The following is an 18828-nucleotide window of genomic DNA, read 5'->3' on the forward strand; positions in this document are numbered from 1 at the left end:
TTTTATTATTCAGAGAAGTTTTTACACTTGAATGAACATAAATATGTCGATAACAGATATTACATTTTCTATAACATAGTCAAAAAACATAATTATCAGTAAAAATAAAAATATATGGTCACTTTGTTTTATAATATTTACGAAGTTTATGTAAAAATGATTTATTTTTAACCCTTTTGTGTTTGAGTTGCTTACAAAATATAAATTAATATCGCTTACAAAATATAAATAATTATCGTGGTCGGGAGTGCAGTATTCTGGCAGGTCTGGAGTTTCCTCATCTGCGTACCACTGCATCCAGGCGACCATATAGGTGTTGCGTAGTAGAAGACCGGCCGGCCGATTGCCTTGTATGTTGCCAACAACGTTTCTTTGTCTTTTCCCCATGTGCTGCCGGCTAGCGACTTGAGGATTTTGTTGCGACTCTGTACCTTGGCAATAATCGCGGTCGTATGGGGAGTGAAGGAGCATAGACTATCGAAAGTTACATCTAAAATCTTAGGATTATTTACAGTCGGAATTTTCACGCCATCGACTTCAATATTAAGCTCAAGTCTATACTCCTTCGTCCAGTTCGTAAAAATGGTCGCCGTGGATTTGTTGGGGGAAAGTGTGAGGTTCCGTGCAGTGAGGAAACGAGAAAGGTCGGAGAGATAGCTGTTTACCTTCGAACACATGCCATCGATTCCATTGCCCGACGTCAATATCGTACAATCATCTGCGTACGAGGTTATGGAAACCCCTCTGGTGGCTGCGGGAGTTTCGAGATGTAAAAATTAAACAGTAGCGGGGAGAGGACACCACACTGCGGAACCCCCTGTTTAATTCTTCTCAGTTTAGATGTTTTACCTCGAAATAGTACTGATGATTGTCGACCGCTTAGGTAGTTCATGGTCCAACCCTTTAGTCCTGGAGAAGCGTAGTTTTCTTGATGTTGTGGGGTTGACTGTGTCAAAGGCTTTGGACTACGGGGATCGTTCTCTCACAGGGTGGTTTCTGGTTGAGGCCACGAAGTTCTGTGCGTTTATGACGCTATGTGTTGTGGTGGTGGTGTGCATTTTTCGGAATCCATGCTGGTGGCTGGCTAGGCTGAGGTGGTGAGTGAAAGTCGGGAGTAGCAAGGCCTCGAGTGTCTTTACTACTGGGGAGAGGCGAGTTATTGGTCGATAAGATTCCCCTTTGTTGGCGGGTTTCCCAGGTTTTAGTAGTGGGACCACTCTTCCGACTTTCCACGCATCGGGTATTTGAAGAGTGGTCAGCGACAAGTTGAGGACCCGTTCCCACGACAGTCGGGTCCACGTAACAGGAACGGACACGGATTTTTATCCGACCAAGGACTGTTAACTCGGCAGAATTCTGCCGCTACAACAACAACAACAGGTTGAGGACCTTGGGGAGATAACTTACTCCCGTCGAGCCTAGATGTTTTAGCATTAGCATGTTAATTCCATCAGGACCAATGAATTTTGAAGATTTTGCTTTGTTGATGACACTCTAAACCTCCTCATCGGTGAAAGTAAGTGGCGCGCAGTCGTTTGGCCGTCGGTTAACACATCTCTTGGCTTTGTCTATCAAAGGGTGCAGTGTAAACTGCCGGCTAAAATAGCTCGCGCACTTCGGGTCCGAAGAGGCATGACCATTGAATTGAACCTCAACTCCGTCGTCGTGTCTCTTCGGGTTAGACAAATCTTCGACAGTAGCCCAAAGCTTACGGTTGGAGAGGTTGCAGGACTTCAGGTGCTCTATCCATTTCGTCCGCTTGTGTTGATTTACCATACGCCGAAACCCAAATTGAGATCCCATATTCTGGGATCCCCGGGATCGGCACGGCGTAAGGTGTTGCGCTCATTAGCTAAAACGGTTGCTTCGGCTGGGAAATTGGGGCGGATTTCCGCTATTCTTCCAGCCGGGATGAAGCGAAGGCTAGCTGCTGTGATCACCTTGCGGAGTCGACGTTCGCCAACGCATACGTCCGTAGGAATGGGTAGAGCGTTAAAGGTGCTTTCAGTAAATTCTGTGAAGCCACCCAGTTAGCTTTATTAAAGTTAATGAAGGTACGGTTGTTCACAGAAACAAAATCAGAAGGTTTCACGATCGAGATAATTATGGGCAGATGGTCTGATGCGAGAGTTAGCATACGTCGCCAGGTTATGCTATTTATCAGACCACCACTAGCAATGGTAATATCGGGCGAGCTTTTACAGGTGCTCATAACTGTGGTGGGGGCTTCGTCATTCATTGTGCAGAATGACGAATCGTCAACCTGTTCCGCCAGCTCCATCCCCCTACGATCATTTGACAGGTAGGAATGCCAAAGATCGTGGTGCGCGTTAAAGTCGCCTAGCCAAACGGTTTTCACCACGAAGTAGCGCGCCTATATTCGGGTGATATCCTGTAGGGCAAGATGTAACTGGGGAGATGTATGTCACCAAATTAGCACTGAGCGTCGCTATGCTCAGCGTTACAATAAAGGAAAAGGAATATAATTAAAGTCACCAAATTCGCAGCGCATCCGCTACGCTGGATGTTGCAATTAACAAGGAAAATCCCTTAAACTCTACGGGATGCCTCATATATCGACACGAAGCGTTTTACTACGCCCGGCGTTACAATTTAGCATGGAAATCACAAAAGTCGCTTAAACGGGAAAACTGAATAATATGGCGCTTAAGCGTTACTCGCAAGAATATCTCTAACTCAATAAAATGAGTACTACACTACTCCGCGTTACAATCAGGAATGGCCGTCATACTTATCTCGCTATGATGGACGCAAGGCCTTACCGCCCACAACTTCTACGTAATCCACAATTGGCATCCACTATTTGACATTCCAATAAGTGGTTGCCACTTATCTGTTAATTATGATGAATTATGAAATTCGGATATCAATTCGAATCCCACATGTATATATTAAATATTTCGAGCTCTACATCGCCTGACCGGATAGCTATACCCTGACATTCTAGGTTAGTATCCCTGCGGTCGATGTCTTCATCGATTAGACGATACTGCACGGTCTTGTGCGATATGAAGGCTAGGCCACCACCATTATCTCGCTCGCGATCTTTACGTATTAAGTTGAAACCTGCACAACTCAGAAGATCTGAGCGGCTGTTTAGTTTGGTTTCTTGAACCGCAGCTATCGATACGCCTTCCCGATTCATAAGTGCAACTATCTCCTCGATCTTACTCTGGAGTCCGGTGCAGTTGAATTGAAGTACACGGGTTTGTCGCGGGTGTCCGTGGGTGATCCTGGGGGTAAGGGAGTGACGTGTAGGTGGTGTTTGTTCCAGCTGCTGAAACCGCAGGGGAGATTGTCGCACTGGGGTGTTGGCTGGCGACGCCACTGTTGTGTGTTGCGGGGGCAGACTCCTGCAGCATGGGACGACGTACGATTTACTCCACTCACGTGTGGTGCGCAGGCCGGAACACGACGGGAAGTGACACCAGCCAGTGCAGGAATTGCACTTAACTGATGTAACGTTCCGACGTATGACGGTCTGAGACACGGAATAGACTGTGCGAGGAACCAAGAGTTGCTGATTGGTTCTCGCACGAGGATTGGAGCGGGATGAAGGTTGGAGGGGTGGCAAGTCAGAGTGGGTGCTATGTTGCCTTTTTGAGCTCCTGGGGACCACTCGGGGTGAGTGGCGGCGCAGCGCGCGAATTATGTGCAGATTGCACAGCCGTAGAGGCTGATGTCGCAGTATTGCGTAGGCAACATGGGGCCACGTAACTCGTGGTCCACTCCATGTGAGTCTTAAGGCCTGAGCAGGTCTGCTGCTGCTCGTTGTCAGCACGAGTCAGGAGGATACGGAGCAACCCTGATGCAAGGCATTGCTCCAATGATGACAAACACAAATTAACACTCACCGATACAAACGGGGTTAGATCGCCGAAAAAACAGCCCTTGATTGGATAAAATCCGAGTCAATTCCGGTACGTAGAACCGGCTGTCGTTCGACGGCCGTCTGAACTGCTGGCAGAAATCCACCGCCTGGGAGGAAATCATTTAGATGCAGCATTTGTGCGCACCATTTGGTTTGACCGTCTTCCTCTACAGATACAGCTAGCACTTGCTGCCACTAGTGAAGAAAAAAACACTATTCTCGCGGGAACAGCAGATCGCCTCATGGAAGTTCAGCGAGGGTAATGAAGATCCCGGTATAATAGCTGTGACCCACAAATTCGTAAAAACAAGAAAATCCCCTTTCGACTGCAAGCTGCATGCGGTAACGAAACCCTTCGAACCGCACAGCCATCAAACTCTCCGTTAAACATTTCATCCCTACCACCGAACCACCGTGCATGCAACGTGTTCGCTAGCCAAATCTAATCACACCGACGTGTACTGAAAGAGGTGAAAGGGTTAATTTTTCCCAAAGCTAGAAAAAAAATAACCTAACGGATAACGAAGACGTTATTTACTGATAACATATCGATGACCAGGTAGTTAACTATTACCCGTTTTGTAGGGGCATTTGCGGTCAACGTAAACGGATATAAATTAAACTTTAAAAAATTAAAAAATGGAATACCACATAGGTCTTCTCTATCGGTGACATTATTTCTATTCGCATTTGAAAAAATAAATTATTTAATGGAAAAAGTTAATAGCAAATTGGTCATTAACATTGGTGCATCTATTAATTTTCAAAAGTGTAAACACCTACATGTACATATACAAGAAGCGTAACTGCAACCTTCCTGCTGCAGTGTTTAACATTCATACCAGAGAACGTTTATAATAGAGAAGGTTCACGGCGCGAAGAACGTAAAAATATGTTTGACTAACTCGGTCGAGATGGAGGAGTTTCACCACTGCCAGCTCGGCAGCGGAAATTTTAACATTTTCGCTTGAAGAGAGCTGAGCGTGGAATAAAAATTATGCTCAAAACTAACAGAGGTATGTTCGCTCTTTTGCTTATATTTTTATAAGTTTATATGCAAACAAGTGTATTCGTATGAATTCTTTTTGTGAATATTAATGAATACATTAGCAATTGAATACATTTAAATTAAATCTTTTTCAAAGCAATATTCGTAGTTAATGTGAAAATAAAGCCTATTTTTTGATTATTTTTTGTACTTGATATATTCATACTTACATATTTATATAACAAACTATCATATTATTTAAAAAATTAGATATATCACAATAGTGATAAATGAACATTAATCGTATATTTTATCATTCAAAACTTCGCGAATTCAAATCATATTATCACTTATCAATAATAATATGTGCGCGCTGCTCATATGTACATACATAAATATGTGCGTACGACATTGGTACACAAATAACGCATACACAAACTTACATACTTGTATACATATGCGTACACGTGCAAATATGTCACCCCCAAAAACTACAAACATTGCTTTACAAAACAACAATCGTTTGAAATGGCATCATACATACTTATATACGTACACATGTAGATATGGCATCCGCAAAAATTACAAATATTGTTCCACAAAAACAACAATCGTTTCAAGTAGCATCAGCAGCAATAGTCGATGCCCAAATTTGTAGAAAAATACACAACAACAACTTTTTCATTCATGAACGCAAGCGCACTTTCAACAGGCAAACTCGCTTCATTCATAAAAGCAAACACCATTACATCTCCCCGAGCATGCCTTTGCCTACAAGCGTCTTTTCACGACGATGGCAAAAGCTAAAAATCATAAATTGAACAACTTTCTGATGCTTCTTCACTGAAAGAAGTGAGAAAAGTGGCAACATAGCTGTTGTCGATTTATAATATTTGTCAATTCTAAAATATTTTTCCGTGCTCGCAAAAATCTGCGTCGATATGTATGCACGTTCATACATTATGTAATCTTTTGCAAGCAGCATCCTGAGTTGCAACAAGGGAAGCTAACTCCGACCAACCCTCAAGGGCTACAAATATTTTGGTCGGAATTAGCAGATACCTTAAATGCCTTAAGAGGTCCACCTCGGTCGGCAGCCAAGGGGTAAGTTCATAAATGCTTATGTATGTTTCACATTATTAAAATATGTTTCCATAGTGCTTAATGCATTGGAAACATCAGTTGCGATCGCGAGCGCGCAAACTTAAGGCACATGCGCAAGCGACTGGTGGAGGCCCTCCGATAAAAGGAATAACGGAGTTCGAGGAGCAAGCCATTATAACCTTTGGGGCAGCAGCGGTGGATGGATTGCCGGGTATTGGGACTTTGGGTCGCCAGGTAATATTTTAATTTAATATTTGTCGGACTATAATTTTATTATTACATGAGGCAATATTTGGTCCGTTTTATACTTACAGGTTTTGCCGCCATTGTATTTAAATACAGAACCAGTCCCCGCTCAAGCTCCAGCTTCCTCCCCAACAGTCACATCGCCTGCTCCAGCTCAATTTTTCTTCCTCACCATCACCTCCAGATTTGTCCTCCTCTTCCTTATCCCCTCCCATCTTTCCTTCTTCTATGCCATCGCCTACTTACATCCCTTCTGAAGGTAAATTGACTGCAGCGAAGATGCTTGGAGCAGTGCTAAAAAAATGGAGGACCGTGAAAAGCGAGAGGAGGAGGCCATTGCTCTACAAAAGAGAATTGTAGAGCAAAACGAGCAGATGGCGGGGGTGCTGAACCAAATGTCACAAGCGCTAACCTCGATGTCAGAGGTTATGGTTAAATTGTGCGAAAAATTAAATAAATAATAATAAAAATAAAATATGATGAATTATTTAAACATATGCAGATGTCTTTTTATTCATACTTAGAGGAAGTAAAATGTACAGAGACAGTAAGTAACTTACATATATGTATATACTTATATTTATAGTACATAACGCCACTGGAAATATATACACATGTATATTATAAAGACATGATGTAACGTTCTCTTACTCTAGCACCCTCCCTAAAATTGGGGTTTTCGAAAACAATTTGGGTGTCTTGAGATTCTTCTAAAACTTCTTCGAAGCCGAGATCTGCAGCCACACCATGCTTCAGTAAAATTTTGTGAAGAATTGTACACGCGTAAATAATCATAGACGCTTTTCCAGGGCTGTAATGAAGAATGCGGTGTTTTGAGAGGCACCGGAATCGTGAGTTCAAAACACCAAAGGCTCTCTCAATGGTATTACGTGCTTTGGCGTGCAACTTATTGTAACGCACTTCCCTTGCATTTGAAGGTTCAGCGACTGGCGTTAACAGCGATGGCTCCAATGGATATCCTTGGTCACCTAACAACCACGAATCGCGTGTTATAGGTACTTATGTGGTGCATACGTGTTGGGGATGTGGTCCAAATACCAGAATCATGGCAAGACCCGGGATATCTCGCGTTGACAGCAGTGAACAGAAGTCGATGATCACAAACCTGCCAAAAATGCAAATATATACATATGTATTAACAGAAAGATTGGTAAATAGTTTGTATAATACAGAACATTACGTACTGCTTCTACATTAAGGCAGTAAAATCCTTTCCGGTTCATGAAAAGTGAGAGAGGAGTAGTGGCGCCTGTGCTTGAGGGTGAAACAATCCCAATATGGGTACAATCGATTGCGCCGATTGTGCCCTTGATCCCAAATTTCGTGTAAAATCTTTAAGACAAAATTTATTTATATTTTATATTTATTTTTATTTATTTATCTTACCCCTATCTGAAACATCCTACGCGCTTGAAGGGAAATAAATTTCACTGCCCTTAACATCCACAATAAATTTCGAAATAAAGTGCAGAGCTGTAGACACAGAGGACTGGCTCATAGAGAGCATATTACTTTTACCAACGCATTTTGAGAAAGAGCCATGCCCGTAAAAATACAAACACGCCAGGAAACGCAGATCAAAAGATATACTCGACTTGTGCACATCATGCGGCACCAATTCACCTATAAGTACTTTACATAGCGATTTTGGCAATCGAAATGTATTAATAATTGTTGTGTCTTGCATAGTAAAAGGATCGCTTTTGTCTCGTAAACCCTTCAAAATTTTCCTCCTACCCCCGATTCCTCCTCCACAACAATTGCCGCATACACAAATAACAGTTCTTCCATGCTAGTTATAATACTCAAATATTTAAAAAAAAATGTTAAATATTGATGTAAAACAAAACAAACACAGATGTTTTTGTATGGTGATGGCTGCTTTCACACGTCACAGATATTTGATATAATAGTGAGCATTTGAGCTTTTGAATTTTCGCCAGCATGAGGTAACCATCACTATAGTGAGAAGCATCACTAAAGTGAGTGTGGTGATTTTTGTGAGGGCATGAGAATAGGGCTGAAAGAGATGTCCAACTCCTCTTTCATTGAAAGTGAGAGAACAATTGCTAAATATCACAATCTCCTGAACTTTGACAGTTGATCGAGCTCAGGAGGTTTTGACGTTTAGCAATTGGAAACGAGCGAAGGCCAGATTGAAATCTTACCAAAAAATATGTAAACGGAGGGATTTGGTGCATTGTTCAATACCGCTTACAAAATATTTAAAACAATGAAAATTAAATAAATTTATGAAATTTAAATGCTTTTGATAAAACGTTTTGTAATGCCAAGCATCATAGTAATATTTTCAATGGAAAATTATTAAAAACATTTATTGATTAAGAGCTAAAAATCTTAAAACCTTTTATTGGGTATTGAAAGGTCAAAAGTCACTTGTTTTAACATACCATAAAAATATTTAAATAGTTTCTCTATGTGTTAAGTAACCACTATATAGAAATTTTTATTCGTACTAACTGTTGGGTGTTTTAATTTAAATGCCCCAAAATTATTATTTTGTCCAATCTGGCAATAATAGAAAATGTTATAAAAAACGCTAATTTTTAAAGCACTCTCACACTGGATTAAGTTGGACATCCCTTTATTCCTAATAATAACTTGAGAAATGACGTCGGCTAGATAGGTTCGAGCTAATTTAGCGTATGTTTGATCGCTAATCAATTGAAAATAAAAAAAACTGATCTGTTACACTACTAATCTAAGAGTTTATTGCATGCAATAGTTAGCATACAAATTTGTATGCCATATTTTGTATTCCATAAGCAATATTGAGTCTTCACAGGAAATAACGTGAGTATTTTAATTTTTTGACAAATGCTGTCTGTGCTTGTCACCATCTATGTGCTCCATGCATCTATTGCATTTTATCGTAATTTCTGTCATTCTTAAAGAATGGTTGAAATTAGTCTTCCACCACTCTCTTACAATTTGCACAAGATCGTGATCGCTGATTTAAGAAACTTTGCTAAATAAAGGAAATTGCACCAGCTTGAGAGTTTTATACGATATTCTAATATTATAGTATTTCAACGATATTGAGTAATCAGTAAAAATGGACGAAATTTTTGCAAAAATAAACTCGGAAATAAACATCAAACGGTACAAACGAGAATATATGGCGCATTTTGAGGTCTTGCGTGATACAATATTTACTGCTCTAAAAAAGAATCAAACCTTTGCTGCACTCTATAATGGCAATTATTTGAGAGGTAAATATTATGTTTCAAAAGCTAAATTGACTTGGAATGAAACATACACTCGGCCACGCAAAGCTTAACACACAAAAGTTTCAAGTGTTGTATATGTATATTTGACAACACTTTATAGCGTTTCTTTTTGCGGTATAGAAATTTTTATTCAGAAATAAATTAATGGCATGTTATTTATCAAAAATATTGAAAATTAAATACAAAACACATTCAGCTGTAGACAAAATGATCTGAAAGTTAATGAGCTTTACAAAATGAGCTCGAAATATAAGAAGCCGATATGAACGAAAAACCTCCGAACAATTAAGAAAGTATAGTGGTAAACGATGCGTGGCCACGAGTGTATGATCGTATGCTTCTTCATCAAGAATGATAGAAACAAGATTGCGCAATGCGCATGTTTGCTTTCAGTCAGCTGTTCTTGCTGATATCACGGTTGACTTACTATTCGCCCGCGCCTTTGAATGTGAATTCGAATTGTATTTTCGCGTGTAGTATTGATTGTGAAATTTTATATTTTTTAAAATTAGTTGCGCAGTGTTCGGCTGCATAAAAACAATATTAAAAATAGTGCTACGAAATGGAGATTTTTCCATTTCCCTTAGGATAAAACAGTACTAAAACAGTGGATTCATTTTTGTGCACTTCGCGCCAGAAGCCTTCGAAAGAAATATGCAAATTTCAAGAAATTTGTTTGAAATGGGTAATTATAGCATTTTGATTACAATAATTTTACTTTTATAACCAAACACTCTTGCAGGTTTAAGTTCGCGGAGTCTAACGAAGTTGCTATCACGATCACCCTGACAAGAAGGAGTTCAAGTATAGGCTGCCTTCCTATATACTTGGTCACAACGAAGGACCGATTACAGATGAAGGAAATGTTGAAGTCGACAACACCCCAGATTTAGAAGGGAATTATGTATATCTTACCGGTAATTATCAAAATATTAAACGTACATAGTATTATAAACCTAAAACTACCGAAAACATTCTTATATAAAAATGTATTGATGTTAACTAATTCAAATATGTACTTACATACAAACTAAGTTTTTGCATACTAACCACTGTTTCTTATCCTAATTGTAATAATTATCTTAACTAACAATTTATTCCATTTATTTATACGCATGTATGTATGTTTATTATATTTTTGCAGGTAATATTTTTCAACGTGTGTCAGTTGATCTAAATTCCGCTGACCCAATTGAAAAAAATGATGACTCGTCCAGAAGCACTTACATTTAAGTAATTTTGTAAATTGTACCACCAAAGTAAAAGAATTGTTTTTCCGAGCTATGTATTTTAGGATTCGTTCCTTAAATAAAAACTTAAATGAAAATATGTACAGCAAAAAAAGAAAATTAAATAAGACAATAAATTGATAGTTGGTCAAAAAATATTCAATATTTTTATTTGCATAAATGTATATAGTTGAAACAAACACAGAAAAGAGACAAAATTAAATAATAAACGAAGATACAATGAAATTAATATGTAGGTAAATATTCATTATAAAATATTCACTTATATTGATGTTAACTTTTGATGATATTCATGTTTTTGTATGCCTGCAATACAAAATTGATTCTTATTGCAAAGAAAAACAGGCAACTGAAAATCAGCTGATTGTACGTTGGACAACCGTGACGTAGATGCGCAGAACGAACAAAATTTGAACTCGTCATTGCGCAATCTTGTTTCTATCATTCTTGGTGTTGACATGTTTGATGGTGCCAACTTTACAGTGTTACCAACTCTCAAAAATACTTTTATTATAATAACGGGGCATCTCTGCCTGTGCAGACTCCACATTGCTCATTGCTTACTAGATATAGAATACTACATAGTTTGCCATATATGGTAAGCTAGAAGCTGTCTCTTCAGCAGTTTAACAGCGCAGTTTTCATTTCTATGAAAATTTCGAAGAGGCAACATATCCCATTTACACATATACCGACGGCATTTTCATTTCGGCAGAAAATTAGAAGAGCAAGTACTAGGACGGTTGTGTTACATGTATTATAAAAATAAAGTATATGTTCAGAATAACATTTTTTCAAAAAATTAATATTTAGTTTAATATTGTTAATTCACAGAAAAATTATGCAAATTGGGTTGGGAGTAAGCGAAATTTTAAATATAATAAACTTATACTAGCGAAAATCGAAATATCATTGCTCATTTTAAATTTATTGTTTTAATTGGTATATAAAGGGTATGCCACAATTATGACATAGTAGTCCAAAAATATGAATTCTTATTTTTCCCAGAAATATACATTTGTAAAAAAAAGGATCTTTATCCTTTGTTATTATTTCATTTTTCCCAGAAATACATTTTGTAAACAAAAGGATCTTTGGTCCTTTTTTTTTATTTTCCACATAAAAGATTTAAACAGTTCAAGGGCTCAAAACATGGGCTACATCAGCTACCTACCGTCAAATGCTTACCTTCTTAAAATGATAAAATAAATTTTTCAAGAGCTCAAAGCATGCGCTACATCAGCTCGAACCTACCTACCCTACGCCTTTGCGCAAATGAACTATCTTATGATAACAAATGCCCACATACAGATTTGGCAATGGCAATAGCAATAGATTTGACAGTTCATGAGAGACATAGATTTTATCCTGTCGAGATGCCCCGTTATGTGATACAAACAACCGTTCAGTAAGTGTACGATTACATGAAGCAACTTTAGTTGCTAATTCTCGGGCGATTCTCTTTTGCTGTCGCCCATTACCTTCACACGAGCAACTTGTGTTGCGCAACTCTGCTCGAGTTTTTTTCTCATTCTCTTTCACTTTACTTTAACCCATTCTCGTATCTTTTTCCTTATAGGTATTTGGGCCACTCTATCACATATAATAATCAGTTCTGTCAATTAAGAGCTACATTTTAACAGACCTTCACATATATCACCCTTTTCACTATCGTCTGAATCAATTCGTATGGCTTCATCCATACATTTCACAATATCTTTAATTAATTCGATCTTTTCGTCATACTCCATTTTCTAAAATATTTATATTATATTATGTATATTTGTATACATATTTGCAAATTACTTACCAAAAGATGAAATTAAATTTTTTAAATAGGTATATTCTAAATATTAATTTCAAAAAAATATACGCAAATGCAACTATGTACTACGAAAGAAGGAACACGAATGCCGAAAAAAGTCGCAGCGAACTGTTACGAATAAGAACACAAAGCGTGTTGCTCAAACTGGAAACTCGGCGCGGTCCTCCCCTCCTTGTCGCCCCCTCGCCTATAATCCATGAATTGCCGCAACAAAAGTTGCCGCGTGTAATAACCCACATACTCTACGGACAATAATTATTATCTTGACAATCTAATCAGAGCTAGTGCTCGACGTTTTATGGTTGCGTAAATTGCAATTTCGCAAAGTAATGTCTAACAGATAAATTTTAACAAAACATGGAAAATTATAATTACTGATAAATTCCTTTATTTTCCTCTCAAATAAGTTTTCTGATTATGTTTATAGCGATTGAGATTAAGGATATCAAAACAGGCGGAATGCCAGAAATAAACTTGCTAAAAGTAGGTGACACAATTAGTGCGAAACGAAATTTAAAGAGCGACTCCTCATTTATTATGAGTTCTATTTACAGTTTCCATAATATCTTAACAATTTCTTGGTTTACCGCAGATAACTTTACTTTTTAGCGCGTTGACAAAATTGATAGTGTAAACACAATGGCTACGACAGACTGCAAACTACATCTGTCAAATATTAAAATACACACGTTCTTATGGGCAGTGTTATTTTGACAGCTGCACAACTACACGACTGCAGGCCGACAGTTGTCGTTCTCGCTAACTTCAATTTGCTCCTATTTTTGCCAACGACAGTAGGACGACAGTAGAGTTGACAGTAGAATGGAAGATAGAAAGAGGAGGTAGAGTGGTGATGCCACTAATATGTAAAATGTAATATTATTCACAGCTACAACAAACTTGACGTTATCTTACAAATAAAAGCATAAAATAGCTATATTATAGCTCTATTATATCATTTGTAATAACAATTGATAATTTAAAGCAAAAATATTGACCTATTTACTTATTTTTTGCATAAAAATTTCACTTTGAACAAAATATTAAAATTTCATTGAAGTGAAAGGAATTAGTATGGCCACAACGAAATTGTGTACATACAAAATGGACAACTGCGTTGTTTTGTGTACATGCCGGCCATTGTGTTGTTGTTGCTTCTCAAAATGTACATGTAGTAATATGAACAACGACGTTTTCAGTTCACTGTCGTGCCGCTGCAGTCTGTCGTAGCCATTGTATTTACACTATCAATTTTTCAAGCGTCTTCTCAGCGTCATTGTAGAAACCTACAAGTAATAAATCCTATCTTTTTCACCCATACATACGCAGGCGAAAGCTTATACGAGTAGAATCACAAAAATTACATTAAGAATGCCATAAAATGAGGGAGACTCAGGGCAAACGGCCAGGCACTTCATTGGGGTTTCCTAAATTTTCTACTACTAAAACGGCCAAATGCCTTAAGGGGTTAGTTGTAATTAGAATTTTCAGAAAATTATATTTTTTTTTGCATTTTCGTTAAGTGTAATATCTTAAAAATATTCCCTGAAAATTTCACGTTGATCCGATAATCAGTTTTTCAGTTATTCGACAAATAACAAAGAGAGCTCGCGCACTTCAAAGCGCTGATGTGAAACTTTAAACGCGTTTTTCTCAAAACTATGTTTTTTGGACCGGTGACAACTGTAACTCGAAAACTGTTCAGTAGATTTTAATGAAATTTGTGCAGCTTTTAGAATACATAATAAACTCGGGCCTGATCGAAGGATTTTTATTTTTTCGAAAATTTCGATTTTTTAATTAACTGTTGATTTTTTCGCACAAATTTTGAAAAAAATTTCCTGAGGCCGCCATTTTGTTAATTTTGAAAATAAAAAAAATCCTTTGATTAGGCCCGAGTTTATCTATTCATAAAACTAATTTTTTTTGTCCGATTGATTCTCCAAGGACTTATGCTTGTCACCGAAAGTACCTTTTTTTGGAAAAGGGTCAACACAAACAATTATAACTTTGGAAATTAAGTTTTTTTTTTGAAGTTTTCGTGACTTCACGTCAACACATCCTACAATAATGCCATATTACTACTTTCGTAAAATAACATGATTTAATAGCAAAAAAAAAAAATACTGAAAAGTCTCATTTTTTCGTGCCTCTGACTACCCCTAACCCCTTAAAAAAGGCAAGCGTGTGTTGCCGTGTTATGCTATAAAATTTTTTACTTTAAGTACGTTTTTGTTAAATTTTCAAATATATTTCGATTATTAAAATTCATAAAGATTAAATTTGCCTAGTTTTGATTAAAATTTTATTTAATGTATCAAAATATTGGTAAATCTTTTCTATTTTATTAAAAATATTTGAAGAATATATCTATTTTTGTTTAAATTATTGCAAATAGTTTTTAGTACTGTACTACATATTATATGGGTAAAAATATGCCTCCGGGGGAGCCTAACACCCAAAAAATATCGGTAACGCGTCTATACTGCAACCTCTTTACTATTTTTAAGTCCTTTTATTTAAATCTCGGTGCCGAAAAATCAACTAATTCGATAAGGTGATCTCAGCTGTTGACGACCATATGATTCTTTTGTTACTTGTATGTTTCTACAGTGCTTAGCGTTGCCGCCGCTTTAATTTTGGCATGGTACGTACATTCGTAGATTATGTGTTTGTTTATGTATGTACATATGTTCGTTTTCTACCGCCTCAGCATTATCAGTGAAGAGTATGCTCAAAGATATTTCAACAGTATTGTTTCTTTGATTAATTTTTATACTCTCGCAACAATGTTGCTAAGGAGAGTATTATAGTTTTGTTCACATAACGGTTGTTTGTAAGTCCTAAAACTAAAAGAGTCAGATATAGGGTTATATATACCAAAGTGATCAGGGCGACGAGTAGAGTCGAAATCCGGATGTCTGTCTGTCCGTCCGTCCGTCCGTCCGTCTATCCGTCCGTCCGTGCAAGCTGTAACTTGAGTAAAAATTGAGATATCATGATGAAACTTGGTACACGTATTCCTTGGCTCCATAAGAAGGTTAAGTTCGAAGATGGGCCAAATCGACCCACTGCCACGCCCACAAAATGGCGGAAACCGAAACCTATAAAGTGTCATAACTAAGCCATAAATAAAGATATTAAAGTGAAATTTGGCACAAAAGGATCGCATTAGGGAGGGGCATATTTGGACCCAATTGTTTTGGAAAAGTGGGCGTGGCCCCCCCCTACTAAGTTTTTTGTACATATCTCGGAAACTACTATAGCTATGTCAACCAAACTCTACAGAGCCGTTTTTAAGGCATTTCCATATACAGTTCAAAAATGGAAGAAATCGGATAATAACCACGCCCACCTCCCATACAAAGGTTATGTTGAAAATCACTAAAAGTGCGTTAACCGACTCATAAAAACGTCAGAAACACTAAATTTTACGGAAGAAGTGGCAGAAGGAAGCTGCATCCAGGCTTTTTGTAAAAAGTTGAAAATGGAGCGTGGCGCCGCACTTATGGACCAAGAACCATATCTCAGGAACTACTAGACCGATTTCAATGAAATTCGGTATATAATGTTTTCTTAACACCCTGATGACATGTACGAAATATGGGTGAAATCGGTTCACAACCACGCCTTCTTCTAATATAAAGCTATTTTGAATTCCATCTGATGCCTTCTCTGTATAATACGAGTATAAACATTAGGAACCAATGATGATAGCGGAATAAAACTTTACAAAAATACGGTATTTGAAAAATATTTAAATGACGAATAATGAAATCTTGATTATCACTTTACCATGCGAGAGTATAAAATGTTCGGTGACACCCGAACTTAGCCCTTCCTTACTTGTTTATGTATTATTATATTATGTTATGTGAATTTAAAAAAATTAATTTATTTAGGGTTGTCGACAAAGATCTACCATGAAACCGGTTACCTAAAATTAATATCTAAATAATTAGTTCCTAAAAGTTATTTTTAAAATACCCAATGTACAAATATTATATGTTAGGTTAGATTAAGAGATCGATGCTAACAAGGATCGGATTTTAATGGATACCTAATCCCGGTAGGATGGTAAGTATTAGCTAAGTTGCCGTTGACGTCATCCAACGGAAGGCCCAAAATACGTGACGTTTCGACGGGGTCGGACCAAAGTGGGTGTCAGATGAGAGGTATTGGTGGGGCATGACAAGAGGTGGCCAGGACATATATTCTCTATTCTGGATAGGTAAGAGTTTAACCTGCTTCAAAATACAAAATCAATATCCACCTCTTCAGCTCTGGAGCGAGCGTGGTTTCTTCGATGTTCTGCAGTAGCGTTGTGTGACTGACAAGTCCAACGCTGCGAGGATCGTTCTCTCACAGTGTGGTTTCAGGTTAAGGCCGAGAACTATCTGGGCGTTTATGATGCTAAGTGCTGTGGTGGTACTGTGCACTTTTCGGAAGCCATGAAGGTGGTTTGCTAGGCTCAGGTAGTGAGTGAAGGTCGGGAGTAACAAGGCATCAAGTTTCTTTACTACTGGGGAGAAGAAAGTTATAGGACTATAAGACTCCCCTTTGTTAGCTGGTTTCCCATGTTTCAGTAGTGGGACCACTCTTCCGACTTTCCACACATCGGTGAAGAGTGGTCAGCGACAGGTTGAGGACCTTGGCGAGGTACCTTACTCAGAATGGGAGTCATGTTGCCTATTTGAGTTTCTATAGATCATTGAAGTCTTCTCTGTTGGCCGCTCGGGTGGAGTGGCGGTGCAATGCGCGAACAAAGTGAAGGTTGCACAGCTAACGTCGCAGTAGTCCGTTGGCAACATGGGGCAACGTAGCTTGTGGTCCACTCGCTGTGTGTCTTGAGGCTTGATCAGGTCTAAAGATGGCTTCATCCATTACATGTATTACACCTGACTGAGGTGGAGTTTGGATGGAACCTTTTGGCGCAAACGCAGCGGAAAAACTCCTTCGGGCCCGGGTTGGACTCAATCCCAGCACGAGTCAGGAGGATACGGGGCAACCCAGTGACCAGCCCTTGGCCAGTGAAAATGCGGGTCAATTCCGGTGCGTGAATGATTATGTCTTCCTATGTGATGGTGTCACTCCCAAGAGACAGTCCAGTTACACCACTTTTAAGTGAAATCCTGTATACTATATAAGAGACTTTTCGACCAATTTAAAATATGGTGCGTAACAATAACCTGATATCTATATATTCGTCTTCCTTTTCTTTACTAACGTAGAGAACGTTTACGCGGTGGTAGCCGAGTTAACAACACCGCGCCAGTCGTTTCTTCTTTTCGCAATGTGGCGAGAATTGGAGATTCCCAGTGAAACCAAGTCCTTCTCCACCTGGTCTTTCCAACGGAAAGGAGAACTAGAGTGTTTTCGTCCATTTGGATGACATGACCTATCCAGCGAAGCCGCTGTCTTTTAATTCGATGAACTATGTCAATGTCATCGTATATCCCATACATCTCCTCGTTCAATCGAATGCGATATTCGGACCATGAATCTTTCGTAGAACCTTTCTCTCGTAAACTTGTAACGTCAACTCATCATGTCATCGTCCATGCCTCTGCACCATATAGTAGCAAGGCGGTAATAATATACTTATTGCCTACTCAGTCCGAAATAGCACCTGTTGGCAAAATTTATTCAACGTAAGATTTCGAGGCTGATATTGTTGTTCCTGTTAATACTGGTTTCACGATAGACGAAATTATCTATGTCGAAGTTATGACTGTCAACAGCGACGTGGGTCCTTGGTGGCGAGTGCGACGACTATTTGTTTGATGACAGGAGATATTTCGTTTTGTCCTCGTTCACTGCTAGATCCATTTGCTGCGCTTCCTTATCCATTCTGAAGAAAGCAAAACTAACGGCGCGGTTATTGAGGCCAATGATATCAATATCATCGGCGTACACCAGCAGCTGTACACTTTTATAGAAGATGGTACCTTCTCTATTTAGTTCTGCAGCTCGAATTATTTTCTTCAAGAGAAGATTGAAGAAGTCGCACGAAAGGGAATCGCTCCTGATAGAGCTTTTGGTATTGTTCAACATCAGTTTACACAACCTTATGAGTTTTGCGGGGATACCAAATTCAGACTTCGTAGGATAAAAGTAGCTCCTTTTCGTTCTGTCAAAAGCTGATTTAAATCGATGGAGAGGTCTTTTCCAAGATTTGGTGCATGGTGAATATCTGGTCAGTTGTAGATTTCCAGGTCCAAAGCCACACTGATTAGGTCCAATCAGTTTGT

General features: G+C 38.5%; 1 protein-coding gene across 1 annotated transcript in view; it reads left to right on the plus strand.

Moving 5' to 3' along the window:
• Positions 1–9087: 9087 nt before the first annotated feature.
• The window catches only part of LOC120771782 (cyclic GMP-AMP synthase-like), a 38269-nt gene continuing 28528 nt past the window's right edge, over positions 9088–18828 (plus strand). Inside the window, exon 1 of the mRNA XM_040099975.1 lies at positions 9088–9484. Coding sequence (XP_039955909.1) covers positions 9328–9484 — 157 coding nt within the window. The 5' untranslated portion in view covers positions 9088–9327. The remainder of the gene's footprint in view (positions 9485–18828) is intronic.

This window comes from Bactrocera tryoni, chromosome 3 (assembly GCF_016617805.1).
Source record: "Bactrocera tryoni isolate S06 chromosome 3, CSIRO_BtryS06_freeze2, whole genome shotgun sequence".
Taxonomy (NCBI): Eukaryota; Metazoa; Arthropoda; class Insecta; order Diptera; family Tephritidae; genus Bactrocera; species Bactrocera tryoni.